Genomic DNA, 19,601 nt, shown 5'->3' on the forward strand with positions numbered 1-19,601 from the left:
TTTGCATATGTAGCTGTACTGACTGACACACATTGTTAATGTAAAAAAAAAAACGTATGTGTATGTCCCAATTATTTTTTTCTTTCTTTTTTTTGTACTGCGTATTGCTGCGTATGGGGGTGGCTATTTGTATACAGTATACTGTATGATCCATTTCTGAGTAGCAGCGTCACTATAGTCGTGTTATACAATACAGGCTGGTGTTCCATTATTGGATTATAATTATTGAGTCATTCTTTCTCAGTGTTTTACTGACAAAGCTAGTCTCATCTAATCACATCATTGAAATACACGAGCCATCGCTGCAGTGTGTTTGAACAAACAAATCAAAATCTTAGTTTTCCCTGTAAACAAAACAAAAAAGAGATTCTGCCTTATGGAGTGACATTCAAAACATTTGACCCGTAGGACTTAAAATATGCCAGCTATTAGAAATATTGAAAACAGTAGCCTATTCACATTTTACGTAGAACATAATAGATATTTCCAGTACGTCATCATGTGGTCATAACTACGTCATAATAGAAAAATCACTTCTTATTGTCACAACATTATTTTAATATTCAAAACGCCATTTGATCAATGAAACGCCGCCACTCATAAACACTGAACGGGAATTACAAGTGGACGTCTTTCAAACAGTCCTAGATATATTTTTTGGTATATTCCGATACTTACCAAGGAAGTCAATAAGGTAAGATAACACTTGCTTTTTTTAAAATATAAATACGGATGTCTATATTTTTAAATCATAGTTAAAATAATTTAGTCAAAATAATAAAACACTTAGTTAGTAAAACAATTAGTCAAATCAAACTTAAAACGAAACATACAATTCAGTTATGAGCTCTTTGTAAATTGATAAGACTTTCAGGTAATTTAACATAAGAAACTGTAGTTTAATTTTTATATTTCAATTTTTTTATTTCTGTCTATCTATCTATCTATCTATCTATCTATCTATCTATCTATCTATCTATCTATAGCTAGATAGATATAAATCTGATTTAATTTCCTTAAACTAATGCTGCTTCATGGTAGAGTCACATCGAGAAACGATGTTTTTGCATTGTGGTATCATTTCAATGTACTTATGGTGCAGTGATATCAGCGTTTGGTATAATTCTAAATTAGACTGGTGTGACATCATAAATTTCACATTTTTTGTGACGTTAATAAGGGGGTCAAACAAATGCCTGTTGGAAAACACCAGCTGGGTTAATATTCATATTTTGATCGGTACAATAGACCCAAAGTGTTTAACGGAGACCTTTTCAATGGAATCAGAAAGTACAATTATAAATGTCAAGCCTAATTACAATGCTCTTTTTCCGAACCTAAACCTCGAGCTTCATTTGAACTATGGTCCTGATACCCTTATATAACAGCTTTAAAAAATGAGAATTGCTGTCCACGCACATAGCCAGAACTTTACATTTATGGAAATATCAAGTTGGTATTTGCCCATGCAAAATGTATTTTGCTTGCGGTACTTTACCCCAGTAAACTGGTAGGTCACAGATTCTCTCGAAAACATAATTTCGTTTCCAGTGCAAATTGTTTCGTTCTTAATTCACTATAGAAGAAACAGAAATAAATGTCACTCTCACTGTATCATTTTTCTAGCACAGTCAATACAGCCTATATTTTCCCGATATTGAATTTCATACCATATTGCATGTGTTCTGTATGGTCCACTATTGATGTTTCTGATTCCGCAAGGCTGAGTGGAAAGGAAGTGAGTTGGGGAAGCATATTAGAGTTGCACTGTGTTCTGAAGGTCACAGAAAAAACACTAAAACACTGAAACCTGGCCCTCTTTTCATGTGTTGAATTTTAATTTATTATTATTACTTTTATTTTAAGTTAGTATTTTCAGATATTCCAACACAACAAATAAAAAATGACTGTTGCCTTCAGACCTACTGCACAGGATGTCAATAGGTTGCAGTAGGCAAACATTATGATTTTTTTTTAGCATTGTGCTTAGAGCCTCTGTGCTGGTATACCCCTTGTTGAGTTGCAGTGGACTGTTTTCTCTCTTTGAAGATGCCTCTAGGCCACACTGTGGACTCCACTGACCCTGACAGTGAGGCTGCAGTCAAGATGGAGCTGCACAAGCTTCAGCACCAGTATCACACCCTGGAGAATGAATACAAGATCTACTGCGACGAGGCGCAGCACCTGATTCGACGACAGGGGTAAGTGTTCACAGTGTAGCAACAACCTACCGCCTTACAGCAGTGTACATTCCATAGTAAATCTAAACCCCCCCCAAAAAAATGATTTCTACTGTCACTGGTCCCCAGCCTTATTGTGGTGCTGAAGACCTTCTTCAGTTTATAATTCTACAGTCTGATCTTGGTTTCTGTGATTGATATAATAATACCCTGAGTATAGTGTGTCTCTCTTATTATAATAGATATATTTTCACACAGTTTGAGCAGCCAGAACAGCCTGGGGAGACTATGGGGTGTAAAGAGCATATTGCTTCTTTTCTGTGGTAATAAAAACAAATATCATTGGCTTCCAAAAGCCCAGCGTGGCACGGCCTTCCCACGTTTCAAGAATCATCGTTTGTAAGCTACTCAGACATTTGTCACTGAAGTGCAATGCAGTCTGTTGCACCTCTGTGCTGAAGCTAACACCTCCCTCAGCTGCTTCTCTGCCTAAACAAACACAGTGAGGCTAAGTTCTCTGCAACACAAATACAGTAAGAAATCCCACATAGAACAAGATCTCTTACATGAGGGGCAGAGTGTTCCAGGGGTGCAAATTAATGGTTACACTCTAGTATACTAGTTGTACTTTTGAGAGCTCTAATGAGGACACAAGGGAGCCTTTAACTTTTAAAACGTCACCAGGATGTGGTGACTGAAACAGGAAATTATATACAAATAGATTTTTAAACAACAACAAAAACACTTTAAGATAGCAGTGACATTAAAAGAGTTCAAGGAATGGATTTGGATATGTTGTATATGGATAGAAACTATAATATATATTGTAGAAGGAATGAGGTATACAGAGGGTACAATAAAGTAAATGAAGTAAAAGGAACGGTTGTACCAAAATGAAATCGCTGTATAAAGGAGATGAATGTGTTGCTGGTTGTTTTTAAATCCCGTTGTGAGAAGTAAGGGATAGAGTGAACTACAGAACCCATAATCATTAGCGTGACCAGTCAATGCATACTGGGTAATTAGCGCAGGTTTAAATGGACTGGCGAAGCTAATGAGGGGGGGTCGTAGGAACGGTGGAGAGTTCCGTGTTGATTGTAGAGACGGCGAAAGTCTACAATATTAAAATTGTTGAAGTAGTTGGAGACGGCGTACGGTGGAAGATTTAAATTGAACAACGAAGCACAGTTCAGTTTATGAAGAAGGAAAGCTGTAAGCCTTCTTTTATTAACCTGAAGAGGCACTTCGGATTTATAAAAACAACCAGCAATTGAAACGTCTTTTTAAGTTGGACGAAGTACAGAGGCTTAAAGGAAGGGTATGTAAACCCAGGTTTTTGCATTGTTATTCATTCGCTGTTACCAGACAGACGGCCTGTGTTAATGTGTACAGGGAACTGGCGTTCTTTGTGGGACTGACTGATTGTTAAGATTCTTGCGGTGCACTAACATCACCGAGGACGCTGCTGGAAAGTACCACACTGCTTGTGCACGCAGAAAGTGCGCGTCTGTTCTTGTGGGACGTGGAGTAACAGCGTGTTTAATTCTTTTTACTCAACGGAGTGGATTTACAATGCATATAAGTCAGTGACGGTTATACCTCTGAGCTACGGGGAACAAAGGCTGAGAGGAGCAGAGATTGGCGCACACGGTGTACAGTGGAAGAAAAAACACCGTGTGCTTTATTTGAAGTACTGTTTTATTAGTTGTTAGGATTGGTCTCTGGACGGTATACTTTTTAACTTTAAGACCTGCAGCATATAAAGGACTTCCACCAAGTACCAGGAGGGGCAGTCGTGTCCACCCTGCAGTACAGGACCTCTGTAACCCAGGAGCAGCAGAGCTGAACCAACGTACTCGCTGGAGGAGGGGTGGCCTGTCTGTGCACTGCCTCTAGAGGGGACTGGAGGAACTGTATGCAACGCAGGAATAAAGTAACTGTGGTTTATAAGGGTTGGGAGTGCCCACTAGAAAGCTGAACCTACTCGCCTTGCAGTTCCACGCCAGGAGGTTTAAGTGGATGGTGAGCGACGGACCTGAGACAATCCTGAACTTTATTACGTGTATGATTTACTCCCTCAAGACTACAGGGACACTCTATGTTGTGTTGTGGATAACGCAGAAAGAGCAGCAGCACAATAAAAGTTACTGTAGTTTTGCATTTCCTGTGTGGCGTCCATCTGTTCATCCTGTTCTACACCTTCTGGCTATCCTACACATTACGTAACTAATACCAACCGGGTTACACTTGGTGGCAGCAGTGGGATAGCCAAAACTGCAGGATTCAACTACAGTACCCACCTGACCGTAGAACACCATTGAACATGGCAAACATGGACGTCTTGCTACAGACCATGATAAACATGGCCAGTGCGCAACAGGAAGCAAACCGGTTGCAGAATGAACAGATACATGAAGCAAGGGTAGAAAGAGTGGCTATTTTTCAACGGTTGGAACAAGTGGCTACAGCCCCTACTTCCTCTACTCCATCTGCAACCAATGCATCAATCAGGTCAACACATGTCCTGAACAAGATGACGAGCGGAGACGACATCGAGGCCTATCTCTTAGCCTTCGAGAGGACTGCAATACGAGAGGGCTGGTCACGTGATAAGTGGGCCGGAATTGTCGCACCTTTTCTGGTTGGAGAGGCCCAAAAAGCTTACTTTGACCTGGCTCAAGAGGAAGCTGACAGTTACGACGTACTCAAAGCTGAGATCTTAGCCCGGGCTGGGATTACTACTGCTTTGAGAGCCCAAAAATATCACGCATGGAGCTTCAAGATGTCACTACCGCCAAGATCGCAAATGTTTGATCTCATCCACTTAGCCAAGCGGTGGCTAAAACCAGATGAGAACAGCAGTCACCAGGTTATTGATCTCCTGGTGATGGATCGATATCTCAGAGCCCTTCCATCGCCTATGAGAAAGTGGGTGGGCCAAGGAGATCCAACTACACTGAATGAGTTTATCTCATTGGTGGAACGCCAACTAGCGGCCGAAGAGTTGGTGCGCACAACTGCGAACCCCAGTCCTAAAACTTCAACACCTGACCCGGTGGAAAGGAAGCAGCGCGTCTACTTCAAGACGGGTAAGCCCTCTACAAGGGGTAATGAAGAGCGGCATACAGTCGTGAAGGGACAAATGCAGGGGGCGGGGCGTGGTATAACATGTAAACGAGAGGGAGTTGATTACTCTTTTTACAAATGTTATAAATGTAATGCAATGGGTCACATTGCTAGGCACTGTCCGCAGACGGAAGAGCCTATGCAGTGCAATATGGGGCATCACTTTTGTGGTAGCATTGTAATACCAGGGAAGCTGGAAGGTAAAGCTCCCTATGTAGCAGAAGTAGGTATAAATGGAACCATAGTTAACGCTCTCATTGATACTGGTAGCTCATTAACTTTAGTAGCAGCAGATTTAATAGCTACAAACCAATTGGACAATAATTTCACCATAGGTATTACATGTATACATGGGGATGTGAAATGTTACCCCACCACTCTGGCTACTGTGTTATTTCAAGGGCAAGTGTACACTCTGAGAGTGGGTGTGGTGCGCAGTTTACCCCATCGTGTAATCCTTGGTAGAGATTATCCAGGATTCAAAGACCTGGTAACCATAAAGAGGGAATTGGCATGCCCAAAGCTAAAAGATACAGTAGGGAATACTACTGATGAGAGTCTAGCAACCTTGTTTCCATTTAGCGATGCATCCTTGTTTGAAGGGCCACGGCCCCATAAAATTTATAAGAGTCGTCGACAAAGACGCCTAGAAAAATGGAAAGTGTCACTAGGTAGAAATGTATTGGTGGGAGAAGTTGGAAAAAGGGCGGGGAAAGGTGTAAGCACCCAGTGCTCCCCCAATGACATATTAGAGGAAACTGGTGAAGAGGTTGTGGAGATAAATGACGGTGGGGTAGATAATTGGTATGATACATTTTCTCCTTCAACCAGGAATTTTGGGCGGGATCAAGCGCAGGATCCCACGCTAATAAACATTAGAGAGAAAGTGGTTTCTATTAATGATGTGCCCGTGGAGAATGTAACTGTTAACCCACAAGAGCATTATCTCATTAAAAATGACTTGTTGTATAGGGTTACGGTAATTAATGGTAATCAAGTAGAACAGCTGTTGGTACCCAAGGCATATCGTTTACTAGTGTTAAAATTAGCACACAATCATTTGTTTGGTGCCCATTTGGGAAGTGAGAAAACATTACAACGTATAGTGCAAAGGTTCTATTGGCTAGGGATTAACAAAGAAGTAGAACGGTTTTGTAAATCCTGTCCTGAATGTCAAAGAGCTAGCCCCAGACCTAGTTTCAGAGCTCCTCTACAGCCTATGCCTATTATAGAGGTACCCTTCGAAAGGATAGCTATGGATCTGGTAGGTCCGCTGAATAAATCAGCTAGGGGACATGAATATGTTCTGGTAATTTTAGATTACGCCACTAGATACCCTGAAGCGATTCCTTTACGGAACATGGCATCAAAAACCATTGCCAAAGAGTTAATCCAGGTATTTTCTAGGGTGGGAATCCCCAAAGAGATCCTGACGGATCAAGGGACCCCGTTCGTCAGTAAACTGATGAAAGATTTGTGTAAATTGCTGCAAATAAAGCCAATTAAAACATCTGTTTACCATCCACAAACGGATGGATTAGTAGAACGTTTTAATAAAACCCTTAAATCAATGTTAAGGAAGGTGATATCCAAGGATGGGAAAGACTGGGATTTACTGTTACCCTACTTAATGTTTGCAGTTAGAGAAGTACCCCAATCTTCCACAGGCTTCTCGCCATTTGAATTGTTGTATGGGCGTCAACCACGGGGAATATTAGACGTTGCCAGAGAAACGTGGGAGGAGCAAAACAAAGTAGGTAAAAATATAGTGGACCACATTATCCAAATGCAGGACCGGATAGATAGGGTCACTCCCATTGTCACTAGTCACCTTAAACAGGCACAGAGGAAACAGGCAGTGCAGTATAACAAGCTGGCTAAAGTTCGTCAGTTTAACCCTGGAGATAGAGTGATGGTCTTAGTCCCTACTCCAGAAAGTAAGCTCTTTACCCATTGGCAGGGACCTTATGAAATTATCGAGGCAGTGGGGCCAGTAAATTATAAGGTGCGCCAACATGATAAGCGTAAGAAGGAACAGCTATATCATGTTAATTTATTAAAGCCATGGGTAGATAGAGAAGCTTTAACAGTTGAAACTGGACAGGCAATTCGCAGTCCAGAGACACCCGTAGAAAATAATATGGAGAAAGGTGGTAAAGAGGGTCAAATAAACGTAGGACCGGACCTTGCAGAAAAACAGGTACAAGAAGTACGTAGAATGGTACAACGGCACAGTGAAGTGTTTTCCTTAACACCGGGCCGAACAAGTGTTATAGAGCATGACATTGTGACAGCCCCGGGTGTTAAAGTTAGAGTCAGACCATACCGCATACCGGAAGCAAAGAAAGCAGATGTTCTGAAAGAACTAGAGTTAATGAAAACCCTAGACGTAGTTGAAGAGTCGCATAGCCCATGGAGTAGCCCAATTGTCATGGTGGCTAAGCCCAATGGCACTTGGCGCTTTTGTAATGACTTCCGACAGTTAAACGCTGTATCAAAGTTTGATGCCTACCCCATGCCAAGGGTAGATGAGCTTATTGAGAGGCTAGGTAAGGCGAGGTATTTAACAACGTTGGACCTTACCAAAGGATATTGGCAAATCCCATTAACACCGGGTGCACGGGAGAAAACAGCTTTTTCCACACCGTGGGGATTGTACCAGTATAAGGTAATGCCTTTTGGGTTGCATGGCGCACCGGCATCGTTCCAACGCCTAATGGATAAAGTTCTAAGACCTCATTTAGAGTATGCCTCTGCGTATATTGATGACATTGTTGTGTTTACAGAGTCGTGGGAAGATCATTTAAAAAAGGTGGAAGCCGTTTTGGGTAGCTTAAGGGACGCAGGTTTAACAGCGAACCCTGAGAAGTGTTATGTAGGCTTGAAAGAAGCAAAGTATTTAGGGTATGTGGTAGGTGGTGGTATTATCAAACCTCAGGTCAGTAAGATAGAAGCCATAAAGAGCTGGCCAACCCCGCAAACGAAAAAGCAAGTGAGGGCATTTTTAGGTTTGGCAGGGTATTACAGGAGGTTTGTACCTGACTTCTCAACCATTGCAGCACCACTAACTGATTTAACTAAAAAGTCAGCTTTGAATAAGGTTAACTGGACCACGGAGACGGAGGCAGCGTTCCGTGAGATCAGTAGAACATTGTGTAGTGAACCAGTATTAACGGTACCTGATTTTGCAAATAAATTTATCTTGCAGACAGATGCGTCTGAAATAGGACTAGGAGCAGTACTGTCGCAGATAAAGAATGGTGTAGAGCACCCAGTCATGTATTTAAGCAGGAAGCTCTTGCCTAGAGAGACTCGTTACGCAGTAGTGGAAAAGGAGTGCTTGGCTGTGAAGTGGGCAATTGAGTCCTTAAAGTACTATTTGTTAGGACGAGAATTCATCTTAGTCACTGATCACTCGCCGCTGAAATGGATGAAGGAAAATAAAGAACGGAATGCGAGAGTAACTAGATGGTTTCTAGCTTTACAGCCTTACAAGTTCACAATTGAACATCGTAGTGGTAAGCAGAATGCCAATGCTGATGGCCTCTCTAGAATACATTGTTGGGGTAGTAAGGTCGCTCGAACCGGTAGGTTAGAGCTGAGTGGGAGGATATGTAGAAGGAATGAGGTATACAGAGGGTACAATAAAGTAAATGAAGTAAAAGGAACGGTTGTACCAAAATGAAATCGCTGTATAAAGGAGATGAATGTGTTGCTGGTTGTTTTTAAATCCCGTTGTGAGAAGTAAGGGATAGAGTGAACTACAGAACCCATAATCATTAGCGTGACCAGTCAATGCATACTGGGTAATTAGCGCAGGTTTAAATGGACTGGCGAAGCTAATGAGGGGGGGTCGTAGGAACGGTGGAGAGTTCCGTGGTGATTGTAGAGACGGCGAAAGTCTACAATATTAAAATTGTTGAAGTAGTTGGAGACGGCGTACGGTGGAAGATTTAAATTGAACAACGAAGCACAGTTCAGTTTATGAAGAAGGAAAGCTGTAAGCCTTCTTTTATTAACCTGAAGAGGCACTTCGGATTTATAAAAACAACCAGCAATTGAAACGTCTTTTTAAGTTGGACGAAGTACAGAGGCTTAAAGGAAGGGTATGTAAACCCAGGTTTTTGCATTGTTATTCATTCGCTGTTACCAGACAGACGGCCTGTGTTAATGTGTACAGGGAACTGGCGTTCTTTGTGGGACTGACTGATTGTTAAGATTCTTGCGGTGCACTAACATCACCGAGGACGCTGCTGGAAAGTACCACACTGCTTGTGCACGCAGAAAGTGCGCGTCTGTTCTTGTGGGACGTGGAGTAACAGCGTGTTTAATTCTTTTTACTCAACGGAGTGGATTTACAATGCATATAAGTCAGTGACGGTTATACCTCTGAGCTACGGGGAACAAAGGCTGAGAGGAGCAGAGATTGGCGCACACGGTGTACAGTGGAAGAAAAAACACTGTGTGCTTTATTTGAAGTACTGTTTTATTAGTTGTTAGGATTGGTCTCTGGACGGTATACTTTTTAACTTTAAGACCTGCAGCATATAAAGGACTTCCACCAAGTACCAGGAGGGGCAGTCGTGTCCACCCTGCAGTACAGGACCTCTGTAACCCAGGAGCAGCAGAGCTGAACCAACGTACTCGCTGGAGGAGGGGTGGCCTGTCTGTGCACTGCCTCTAGAGGGGACTGGAGGAACTGTATGCAACGCAGGAATAAAGTAACTGTGGTTTATAAGGGTTGGGAGTGCCCACTAGAAAGCTGAACCTACTCACCTTGCAGTTCCACGCCAGGAGGTTTAAGTGGATGGTGAGCGACGGACCTGAGACAATCCTGAACTTTATTACGTGTATGATTTACTCCCTCAAGACTACAGGGACACTCTGTTGTGTTGTGGATAACGCAGAAAGAGCAGCAGCACAATAAGTTACTGTAGTTTTGCATTTCCTGTGTGGCGTCCATCTGTTCATCCTGTTCTACACCTTCTGGCTATCCTACACATTACGTAACTAATACCAACCGGGTTACACTATGTACATGTTACATGTCATAAGTCATTGTAAAACTACTGAATAACCATTAAATGTGTAATATAAATAGTAAAATAAAGCCATAGTATAGACATGTGATAACAATGGTGTGAATGCTTTGTTGATTCATTTCAGTGAAAGAGAGCGATGCCACTGACTATATCAAAATAAAATGCACTAGAATGACTTCAAATTGGGCGTCTTCATTGGCTTATTTATTAAAGTAATTGCAGCTGAAAAGATAATTCCAGAAGTCGTACCTGTTTTGCAGGTAGATCTCGCTTATGCAGTATGAAAGCCCCACCTGTGACAGTGAACATGCACTTCCCTTTTAAAATGTGTCACCCTAGCACTTCCTAGGTCATTCCTCTGGCTGAAAGCATGCTTCCAGCTGAAAGCATGGCAAACAGTTGAGGAAGCGGTTGGTTGGTTAATGACAGGAAAGATGATGTTGAAGGGGTGAGGAAATGACCAAGGAAGAGCAACACTGTAAGCATGGTTACCTATTACTGGATATTGTACTTTATATAGAAAAAAATACATTGCTGTATATATAACACGTGATTCTTGCAAAAGGGCACATTTGAGACCTGCAACCAATGGCAGTGCCCAGAGTGTTATGGCTGTTTTGTTTCAACGGGTTTGTTTAATTGTGTGCAGGGATGAGATCAGCGCTCTGTTAAAAGAGCACAAAGAGATCGATACAGACATGCTGCTGCTGAACTCGGACCAGAATGTCCTGCAGGATGGGACTGACCTGATGGAGATGAAGTCCCTGCTGGAGAGCAAGGACAAGTATGACAGGCTCATCAAGAAGCACAAAGAACGCATGAGCCAGCTGGACACACAGGTAACCCAGTCAACTCTTACAAAAGAACACAGGAGCCAGCTGGACACACAGGTAACCCAGTCAACTCTTACAAAAGAACGCAGGAGCCAGCTGGACACACAGGTAACCCAGTCAACTCTTACAAAAGAACGCAGGAGCCAGCTGGACTCACAGGTAACCCAGTCAACTCTTACAAAAGAACGCAGGAGCCAGCTGGACACACAGGTAACCCAGTCAACTCTTACAAAAGAACGCAGGAGCCAGCTGGACACACAGGTAACCCAGTCAACTCTTACAAAAGAATGCATGAGCCAGCTGGACTCACAGGTAACCCAGTCAACCTACCATACTTTACCCTGATTTACTATGTTTATTACCATACCTCGCTATTCTTTACAATGCTTACTTATATAGCTAACAAATATATAGTATAGTATAGTATAGTATTATTATTATTATTATTATTATTATTATTATTTATTTCTTAGCAGACACCCTTATCCAGGGCGACTTACAATCGTAAGCAAATACATTTCAAGTGTTACAATACAAGTAATACAATAAGAGCAAGACATACAATAACTTTTGTTCAAGCAAAGTACAAGTGTGACAAACCACAATTCAATAATACAGCAGATAATAGTGATAGTTACATCAGGATATGATTAAATAGTGATAGTTACATCAGGATGTGATTAAATACAAAGTACTACAGGTTAAACACTTGGCAGATTACAGTATTCTGAAGTACAGGATTAAATGCAGTAAAATAGGGGGCAGATAAGAGCAAAATAAAGCACATTTACATGAAGGGTGATAGTGTCCCAGGATACAAACAGAGGAGTTCTACAGGTGCTGTTTGAAGAGGTGAGTCTTAAGGAGGCGCCGGAATGTGGTCAGGGACCACATAGTAAAGTACAGCTATGGTCAAAAGAATTTTAGTATTGAGACATAATAATAAAGAAAAAACTATATGAACATAATTTAGATCTCTGAAAATGCAAAATGATATCGCAAAAGTCTACCGGAAGCCATAATAGTAGTACAGCATTTCATGTTAGATTTTGAAATGTCACATTTTTCAATTTTTGTCAGTTTTTTGTTAAGTATATGGAAAACTACAAAGCGGTATGTAATTCAAGATGTTAACGTAACATTATTCATCAGGTTTCATTCGACTTTATGAAGCAAAATTCTATAGGGTGATGCAAAACTTTTGGCCATAGCGGTATGGTATGGCATGGCATGGTATGGCATGGCATGGCATGGTATATTATGGTATGGTATGGCATAGTTTAGTATGGCATAGTACAGTATAGTATAGTAATATATTTTTCATATCTAGTACTATCTATGTATCTGATATGTTGTGTGCTGCAGCATTACTTAAGAATTGGAGCAGTAAAAGACTTCCTGAAAGACTTACCTTAGCCTAGTGTAATACCAGGTATTACCTTTTCTTTATACATATAACTGTTCTTACTGCTGAGTGTTTTGCACGTTTAAAAAATACTATGTGTCTCTTGGCCTGCAATTGAATTTGGTCATTTTCTGCAGATCAAAGAGATCGAAGGAAAAATCTTTGAGAAAAGGAAGAAAATGGGAGGGCCGATCGGTAAACAGAGGCAGACCGCCTCCATGCAGAAGCACATCAGAGTGCAGGAGAGCTGTCTACAGCAGGTACATAGGGAGCCTGCTAACACCCCTGTGGACTGAGCTGCAGCAGAACTGCATGGAAACTGGGGCTAGGGTCTTCTTTATACTTTTATCACGAGCTGTCTGTAACCCACGTCTCGTCCTCATACGTGCTTACAGGCGGTCAGTCCTACTCTTTCGGCCCCAGCCTGGTAATCTGTGCTGTTGTTGTTTCTTAAGCTTTAGAACTGTGCTGTATGTTCTATGTATGTTATAATGTGTTGAAACTGTCAGCACAGCTCAGAGCAGGTCACTGGGTCTATTCAGATGACCTGTAGAGTATAGGATCCAAACTCTGCCAGTGTTTAAATAAATTCCAGCTCTTTGTGTATGAAGGCTATGAAAATCTAACATGTAACAGTGCATGCAAGTCTCTTTATAGAAAGGTGTAAAACGCCAGGGAGGGTCCTAGTTGAATGATCTTTGGGTGGTATTGAGACACACCATTGTTTTGATCAGTTGAACTAAACCTCTTGGGTTTTTCAGGCCACTGTGCGTTTTGACAAACTGCTGGCCAAGAACACAGCCCTCCGAGAGGAGATTGAGGACCACAGGTTCTGGAGGGACAAGTATGGGAACTTCTTTCACAAAATCAGCAGGGAACTGTGCCTCCAGCAGCAGCTCATGAACAAGCTTGTGGAGCAGGCAACCGAGGCCTATGACCAAAGGTAGAGACTGTCTGTGTCATAGTGGTGTTGAAATGAACCTCCTGACATCAGCAGACCACACATTCTCAACTGCAGAGCCGTCTGGTTTCCAGTTTGTGTCCTGCCCTTACCTGTTATAATACCAGCTTTCTACCCTGAATAAACACAGCAGAGCCATCAGCAGACCACAACATTACCAGCACTGACAACACAATGCCTTCGGAACAGGTATTGTCCATTTTGTAGATAAACAAACAAACAGTGTATACCCCCACCTGCTGGATGTACTACTACATGACAGCCATTATTCACAGCTGCGGTGTTCCACAGCCATGCTAGTTTGTTTTTAACTATATGATTCATTGGTGTGTTTTACTGTAGTCAGCAATCTGTGTACTATTAATCAATAACAAGCATGTACAGTTTGTAGGTAGTTTCAGTTGTAGAGAGGTTCCTCCCCTTGAAAGAAACCTGCTTGTCACAACAACATTACGCTAGGAGGAGATTCATTACAAGTCCTTCTGTAACACAATATCAAACAATGTGACTTTTACTACACTCTCACTGTGTGGCCTTGTACTGATTTGTTGCAAATGTCTTTGTTTTGGAGCAATCCCCCGGTTGATCTGACTCAGAACTTGTAGATAAAAATATCAAAACAATTGCAGTTATGTTTAAAAAGAAGTACAAAGCATATTGTTTTGTTTCCAGTGTGAATATGTACGAGGCGGCCCCTTTGAGGTCTGGTTTAAGTTCCCTGCGTTGGAATCCTGCGGGTTGCTGAGTTGGAGCGGGTTTGTGCGTGTGTTTCAGGTCCGAGGCGCTGGCCCGCGCGTTAGCGGTGAGGGATCGCAGTCAGAAGGACAAGGCCTTGTTCAACACGGAGGTGCAGGAGTTATTGAGGATCATCGACCACGACCACAAACTCAGGAACTTCATGATGCACAAATCACACGAGCGCAGCGTTGCCGAGGATGACGAGCTGAAAGTCGCCAAAAAGAAAAGTACGTCTGTGTACGATGTGTGAGGCAGTTTGTGTGTGCCTGTGTTATAGTAGTGTGCAAATTAATTAACAACACCCCATTGCTTCTGTAGTTTTGATTTGTTGTGCATAAGAAATCAAACCACTGTAACTGAAAATGGTCAAAATAAGAAAATTAGCTTATTAATTAATTTATGACTTTAATAGGCCACACATGCAATTGTTTTAAAATAGTAAGAGAAAAGGAACACATAGCTATAAATGATAATATGCAGGAGCCTTTTTAGTTGTGTAAGATGCCTAATTAAAGCACAAAGTGGACTATATTTTTCACACACCTATGCTTTACAATGCTTTCACAGTGCTTTATTACACTTTGCTATGCTTTTACTATGGGGCACTGTTATAAGGCAAATACAGCGCTCAAGTACAGCTGGTACACCAGAGTGCAACCATTAACCTGTCCCTCTGCTCCCAGTGAACGTCAGGAGGAAATAGCATGTAGAACACGTGTGGTATTCGTTACATGCACTGGGGGTGCTGTGTTGCTGAGGAGTAGGGTAATGGATCCGCTCTGACGTACTTGGAGATTAGACATGTTTGAGTTTCTTTACTGCCTTGCACTGGGTTCCAGACACCGAGCAGAGACTGATTGAGCGGGTGGGTGGCGACTCCATCGAGAGCTACCAGACTGCGTACCAGCGCGTGGTGGAGCTGACGGGGCAGGAGAACGTGGACGTGATCAGGCAGCAGTTCATTGAGAACGAGGAGAAGAACTTTGCTTACTTCAGCTACATCAACGAGCTCAATAACAAGACGGAGATGCTGCAGGAAAAGATACAAAAACTGCAGGTGTGTTCAGGAGCTATGTTCAGTCTGTCCTGCTAGAGAACCACTTGTCCGCTTGTGAAGAAACCTGTAGTTTTTGTTGTTAATACAGCAGTACAGTACTGCTAAACCTGTGCATAGTCTAACAGGTGGCCTTTTGACAGTATAAATAAACCCTACCTGGCCGCTTTATTAGGACCTGTGCTTATACCGGGTCCAGCCTCTGTTTCTCCTGCTCACAGCTCACAGCTGGAGGGTGTCCATTCAGTCATTAATACGCAATAGATCCACAAAGAGGCAGAGGATCGTGATGACGAATTTGTTGTTCAATCCCAAGCATGCTTGATTGGATGGCGGCCGTGGAAGATGGCTGAAGTCGCCCGCAGTTGTAGCATGCTGGACGGGCGCGTTATTGCCTTGAAAGTAGCCATTGCCAACAGGGTGGGTAAGCTTGATCCGTAACGCTGCTTAAGAGATCTACGTCAGCTATATAGTGGTGCTGAGATCACATGTCTCATCACCTTATCATCCTTCCTTGCGTCTCTAATTCAGGAAGATGCCAAATCCAGCTGGGCAGACATGTCCTAATAAAGTGGCCAGGCATTGTATTTTATATACACACTGGCATTCATCAAAATGACAGTGTGTATATATTACAGTTGATTGAGTGTATGACCTATGTTAAGAAACAGGATTCATATTTATATTTATTGAGCTGTTCTTCTGTAAGATAAGGCAGTTACCTGCTCTGTTCTACACCAGTCAAGCAGAAGGCCTGTAAAAGGGGTTTCTGGGTTCGGTCTGTGATTTGGGGGTACCCAGTTTATACCCTGGCTCAAGGACACTTGCTGCTGCAGTATGTGTGGTCACCATGCACTGCAATTGGTGGTTTTTGGTAAAATAGACAACTCCATTGCCTCCCCTTAAATGTTACTGTGACATCAATTTCTGGTGAACTATCGGACCAAACTGCCCCATCTGTGCTTTGTTAAACAGTATTGCGGCATTAATTCTTCCTCCTTCTTGCACAGGGGGAAATTCTTCAGTTCCAGTTTCAGAACAAGCAATTAAATGAGGACAGGCATGCAGCCCTGAAGAACCTGGAGGTAATGAGAAAGTGGTTAGAGAATTTCATAAAGCTTACTAGAAGCGTGGTAAAGCTTAGTAAAATTGTGTTAAAGGACGGCCAAACAAGGTTAATCATTGGGAACTAGAAGTAAAAAAGGATGGGAAACTGCAGAAATTACTGGGCAAAAGAACTTTGAATATGTAAAATAGTCACTTTGCTTTAGTACTTTTTTAATATGTGAAGGAGGCTTCATTATCTGTGCAGAAGGAAATGTCCAGTTTCCCCCGCGATGTAAATGTGATTGAATTGGACCCCCTCTCTCCCCGTCCCTCTCCCTGTCCCCCTCTCTACCTCTTGTTTAGATGACGCTGGAGAGGACGACTCTGCAGGCCAATGACCTGGAGCTCCAGTACAGGCTGACCTGTAAATCCCTGGACCAGCTCAAGACTGGCGTGGAGTCCCTCTTCACCAAGATGAACTGCGACCCCTCTTCCATCGTGAACAAGCTGGGGGGAAGGCAAGGCATCACTGACTTCAACATCGTGCAGTACATCGGTACAGCCATCCTCTTACTGTGCTTCTATATAGCAATTTATTAGTTTTTTTATTTTACAAATGACCGTTTTCCTACCTGATTTGAAATACCTGGTTTTAATCCCACCTCACCCCTGAAACTGCTACTGTCACAAAGACGGCTGCAGTGGGTGACGTCAGACCAGAAAACAGGAACACACACAGAGACTTGGGGTTTTGGTGAAGCAGCATTTAATAATAAACAGACAAACAAAACATACTAACACACAAAACAAGTGGACGAACGCTAAACAAGTACCGTGCTGGCACTTCCAGCACGCTGTAGCAATTGTTCTTTCTAATAATTTATCTCCTCTCTCTCTCTCTCCCGTTCTCCACTCACGAACACCCAACCCCCGAGTGAGTGAAACATGCACCTATATATACTGTTGTCCTGGGATTCAATTACTAATTAATTATTCACTTGAATCCCAGCACGTGAATTCATTATGTGCAACCTCGTGCTCACATATTATATACTTTAAATGCACGTGAAGTGATGTGCCATCCTCGTGCCTAAATACAATTCTACATTTTAAATCACACGTGAAACACAGACCCGTTTATATCCCGTGTATACACCAACATTAACACAGCACACACAACATACAACACAGAAATGCACACAGGGGCAGAGCACATTGCCACAACTACCAATCAGGAGTACCGAACATCAGTGAAAGACCTCTGTTGCCTCAGCTGTATTAGTGCTTTGGTATCATTTCCCCTTCTTTCTCTCCGGTGCACAATAGGTGAAGTGACCTGGTGAGTGACTTATCCTGCCCTTCCCTCGCAGGTATTCTGGAGCATAAGACCAGCGACCTGATGATGGCTCTGGCCTGTCTGGGCATGAAGGAGGCCGAGTATCAGGACATTCCTCCCACTAACCCTCTACTGGGTGGCTCCTCGCTGTTGTCTGTTGTGCCGGACATTAAAATAGAATTGCCTTCAGCCATGGAGGGGAGCGACGCTAACCCAGTGGAGATTCCAGGTATAGCCCTTAGAATAGTATAACTGATTTCTAAGATTGTATCATCTTCTGTGCTTCTGCTGGCCACTTCCCTTGCTTTAACCTAACCTGCGAGGTTCCTAATACAATGTGATGATTCCCCCTGTTGTTTCCAGAGTGGCCCCTGGATTTTGAATCCTTGCATGACAAGGTTCTCCAGAAGGTCGCGTTTAAAGAGGAGCTCTGCAAAGGGATGGAGGGGTCCAAAACAGACAGGGGGGTCCGTGACGGCAGGAAGACCCTGAAAAACCTGTGAGCAGCGCAGGCACAGCCAGCCACATGCACCACGCCTCCCACCATGAAAAGATTCCCCCCTTAAGTATTTAATATATTAATAATATCACAAGAATACAACAAGAGCTTGAACTAACAGAGTTGCTATTGAGTCACTTGACATAGTGTGATCACTCTTTGCTATTTCAGCTACTGAAGGCTGTTGCGAGGACCCGATTAGAATTAGACATACAGGGAACAAGGAAATAGAAACACCTGCCATCTATAGAACACACTTTGCTGCCTGATTAATTTGATAGGCAAATGGCATCTGAAATATATTGTGGGATATATGAAAGCTGTATCTCCCTGTTTTCAATTAGAAATGTGTCATTACAGCACACTTGAGTGATTTTGATAGAAGGTTGCTAGTAGGTGCTACAACGTGATGTCGCAAAAGTCTACTGGAAGACATAATAGTAGTACAATATTTCATGTTAGATTTTATAATGTCACATTTCTCAATTTTTGTCATTTTTTCATGAAGTATATGAAAAACTAAAAAGCGGTGTGTAATTCAATATGTTAACGTAACATTATTCAGTAAGCTTCATTCGACTGTATGAAGTTAATTCTGTAGGATGATGCAAAACTTTTGGCCATAGCTGTACGTGCCCCCTGTGTATAGCACTGACAGCCTATAAACCAACAGCCTCCAACAGCCTGACATTACCTACCATCTGTCTTCACACTTCTGACTGATGACCTTTGATAAGCTGATGGGTACAGCCTAGTTTAGAGACAATCTGTCTGTAAAATGGATTGGATGCACAAGCCCATTGTTAGTAGTTTGTTTAACATTACAAATAGCATCCATACTGTACGCACTAGAAAGAAGGACAGCACATTGGATTACAAAGCTTGGAAAATACACCCCTAATAATTATGCAAGTGCTGTGTTTCTTAAATACACCTTTAGGTGGCACTATAAGCAGAATTAAGAAGTTGCTCTGACTTTTTTGCTTGAGTCAGGTATCCCAAAGTGAGCTATGATTCAAACTCCCATTTAAACCCTAGCATCTAATTGTTTGAGTGAGTAACAGGCACCTCCAGTGCCCCACTGACGCTGCAGCAAATATTAATAAGCACATGTTAACAGTGACACTCTCCCTCATCCCAGACAGTGATTTTTGTTATTCAAATGGAATCCCTCATTACTATATCAAAGCTCCATCTCCCTTTTTTAAAAAAAGACTGAAAGTGTAGCTGTAGTGCTCTGTGTATGGTTCTCCCATATTATTATTATTATTATTATTATTATTATTATTATTATTATTATTATTATTATTACTTGTAGGTTTAACAGGACAGAAATCTCACCACAAAGCAGCACTTGCATTTTAAACTCAATATTTCCTG

General features: G+C 42.2%; 1 protein-coding gene across 3 annotated transcripts; it reads left to right on the plus strand.

Moving 5' to 3' along the window:
• Positions 1-102: 102 nt before the first annotated feature.
• Positions 103-19,470, plus strand: LOC117427054 (coiled-coil domain-containing protein 63-like). 3 transcript variants are annotated; one of them, XM_059033216.1, is made up of 11 exons: positions 103-694; positions 2,050-2,201; positions 10,998-11,187; positions 12,724-12,846; positions 13,348-13,529; positions 14,322-14,512; positions 15,125-15,342; positions 16,350-16,424; positions 16,750-16,942; positions 17,757-17,951; positions 18,086-19,470. In XM_059033216.1, the coding sequence occupies exons 2-11, from the start codon at positions 2,050-2,052 to the stop codon at positions 18,223-18,225; spliced, it is 1,659 nt and encodes a 552-aa protein (XP_058889199.1). In that variant the 5' UTR covers positions 103-694; the 3' UTR covers positions 18,226-19,470. The 3 variants fall into 3 exon arrangements, with proteins under 3 accessions (XP_058889199.1, XP_058889198.1, XP_034780989.2); XM_059033215.1 differs by lacking the exon at positions 103-694 and having other exon boundaries at positions 1,803-2,201; XM_034925098.2 differs by lacking the exons at positions 103-694; positions 2,050-2,201 and adding an exon at positions 10,748-10,826 and having other exon boundaries at positions 18,086-19,469.
• Positions 19,471-19,601: the final 131 nt, after the last annotated feature.

Source organism: Acipenser ruthenus, chromosome 11 (genome assembly GCF_902713425.1).
Source record: "Acipenser ruthenus chromosome 11, fAciRut3.2 maternal haplotype, whole genome shotgun sequence".
In the NCBI taxonomy this organism is placed as follows: Eukaryota; Metazoa; Chordata; class Actinopteri; order Acipenseriformes; family Acipenseridae; genus Acipenser; species Acipenser ruthenus.

What these genes read in the sequence shown, in the direction of transcription:
- LOC117427054 (XM_059033216.1), top strand. Translation starts at nt 2,050, where the DNA reads ATGCCTCTAGGCCACACTGTGGACTCCACTGACCCTGACAGTGAGGCT. An exon ending in ACCGAGGCCTATGACCAAAG is followed by an intron (nt 13,530 to 14,321) that starts GTAGAGACTGTC and finishes CGTGTGTTTCAG; the next exon opens with GTCCGAGGCGCTGGCCCGCG. An exon ending in GAAAGTCGCCAAAAAGAAAA is followed by an intron (nt 14,513 to 15,124) that starts GTACGTCTGTGT and finishes ACTGGGTTCCAG; the next exon opens with ACACCGAGCAGAGACTGATT.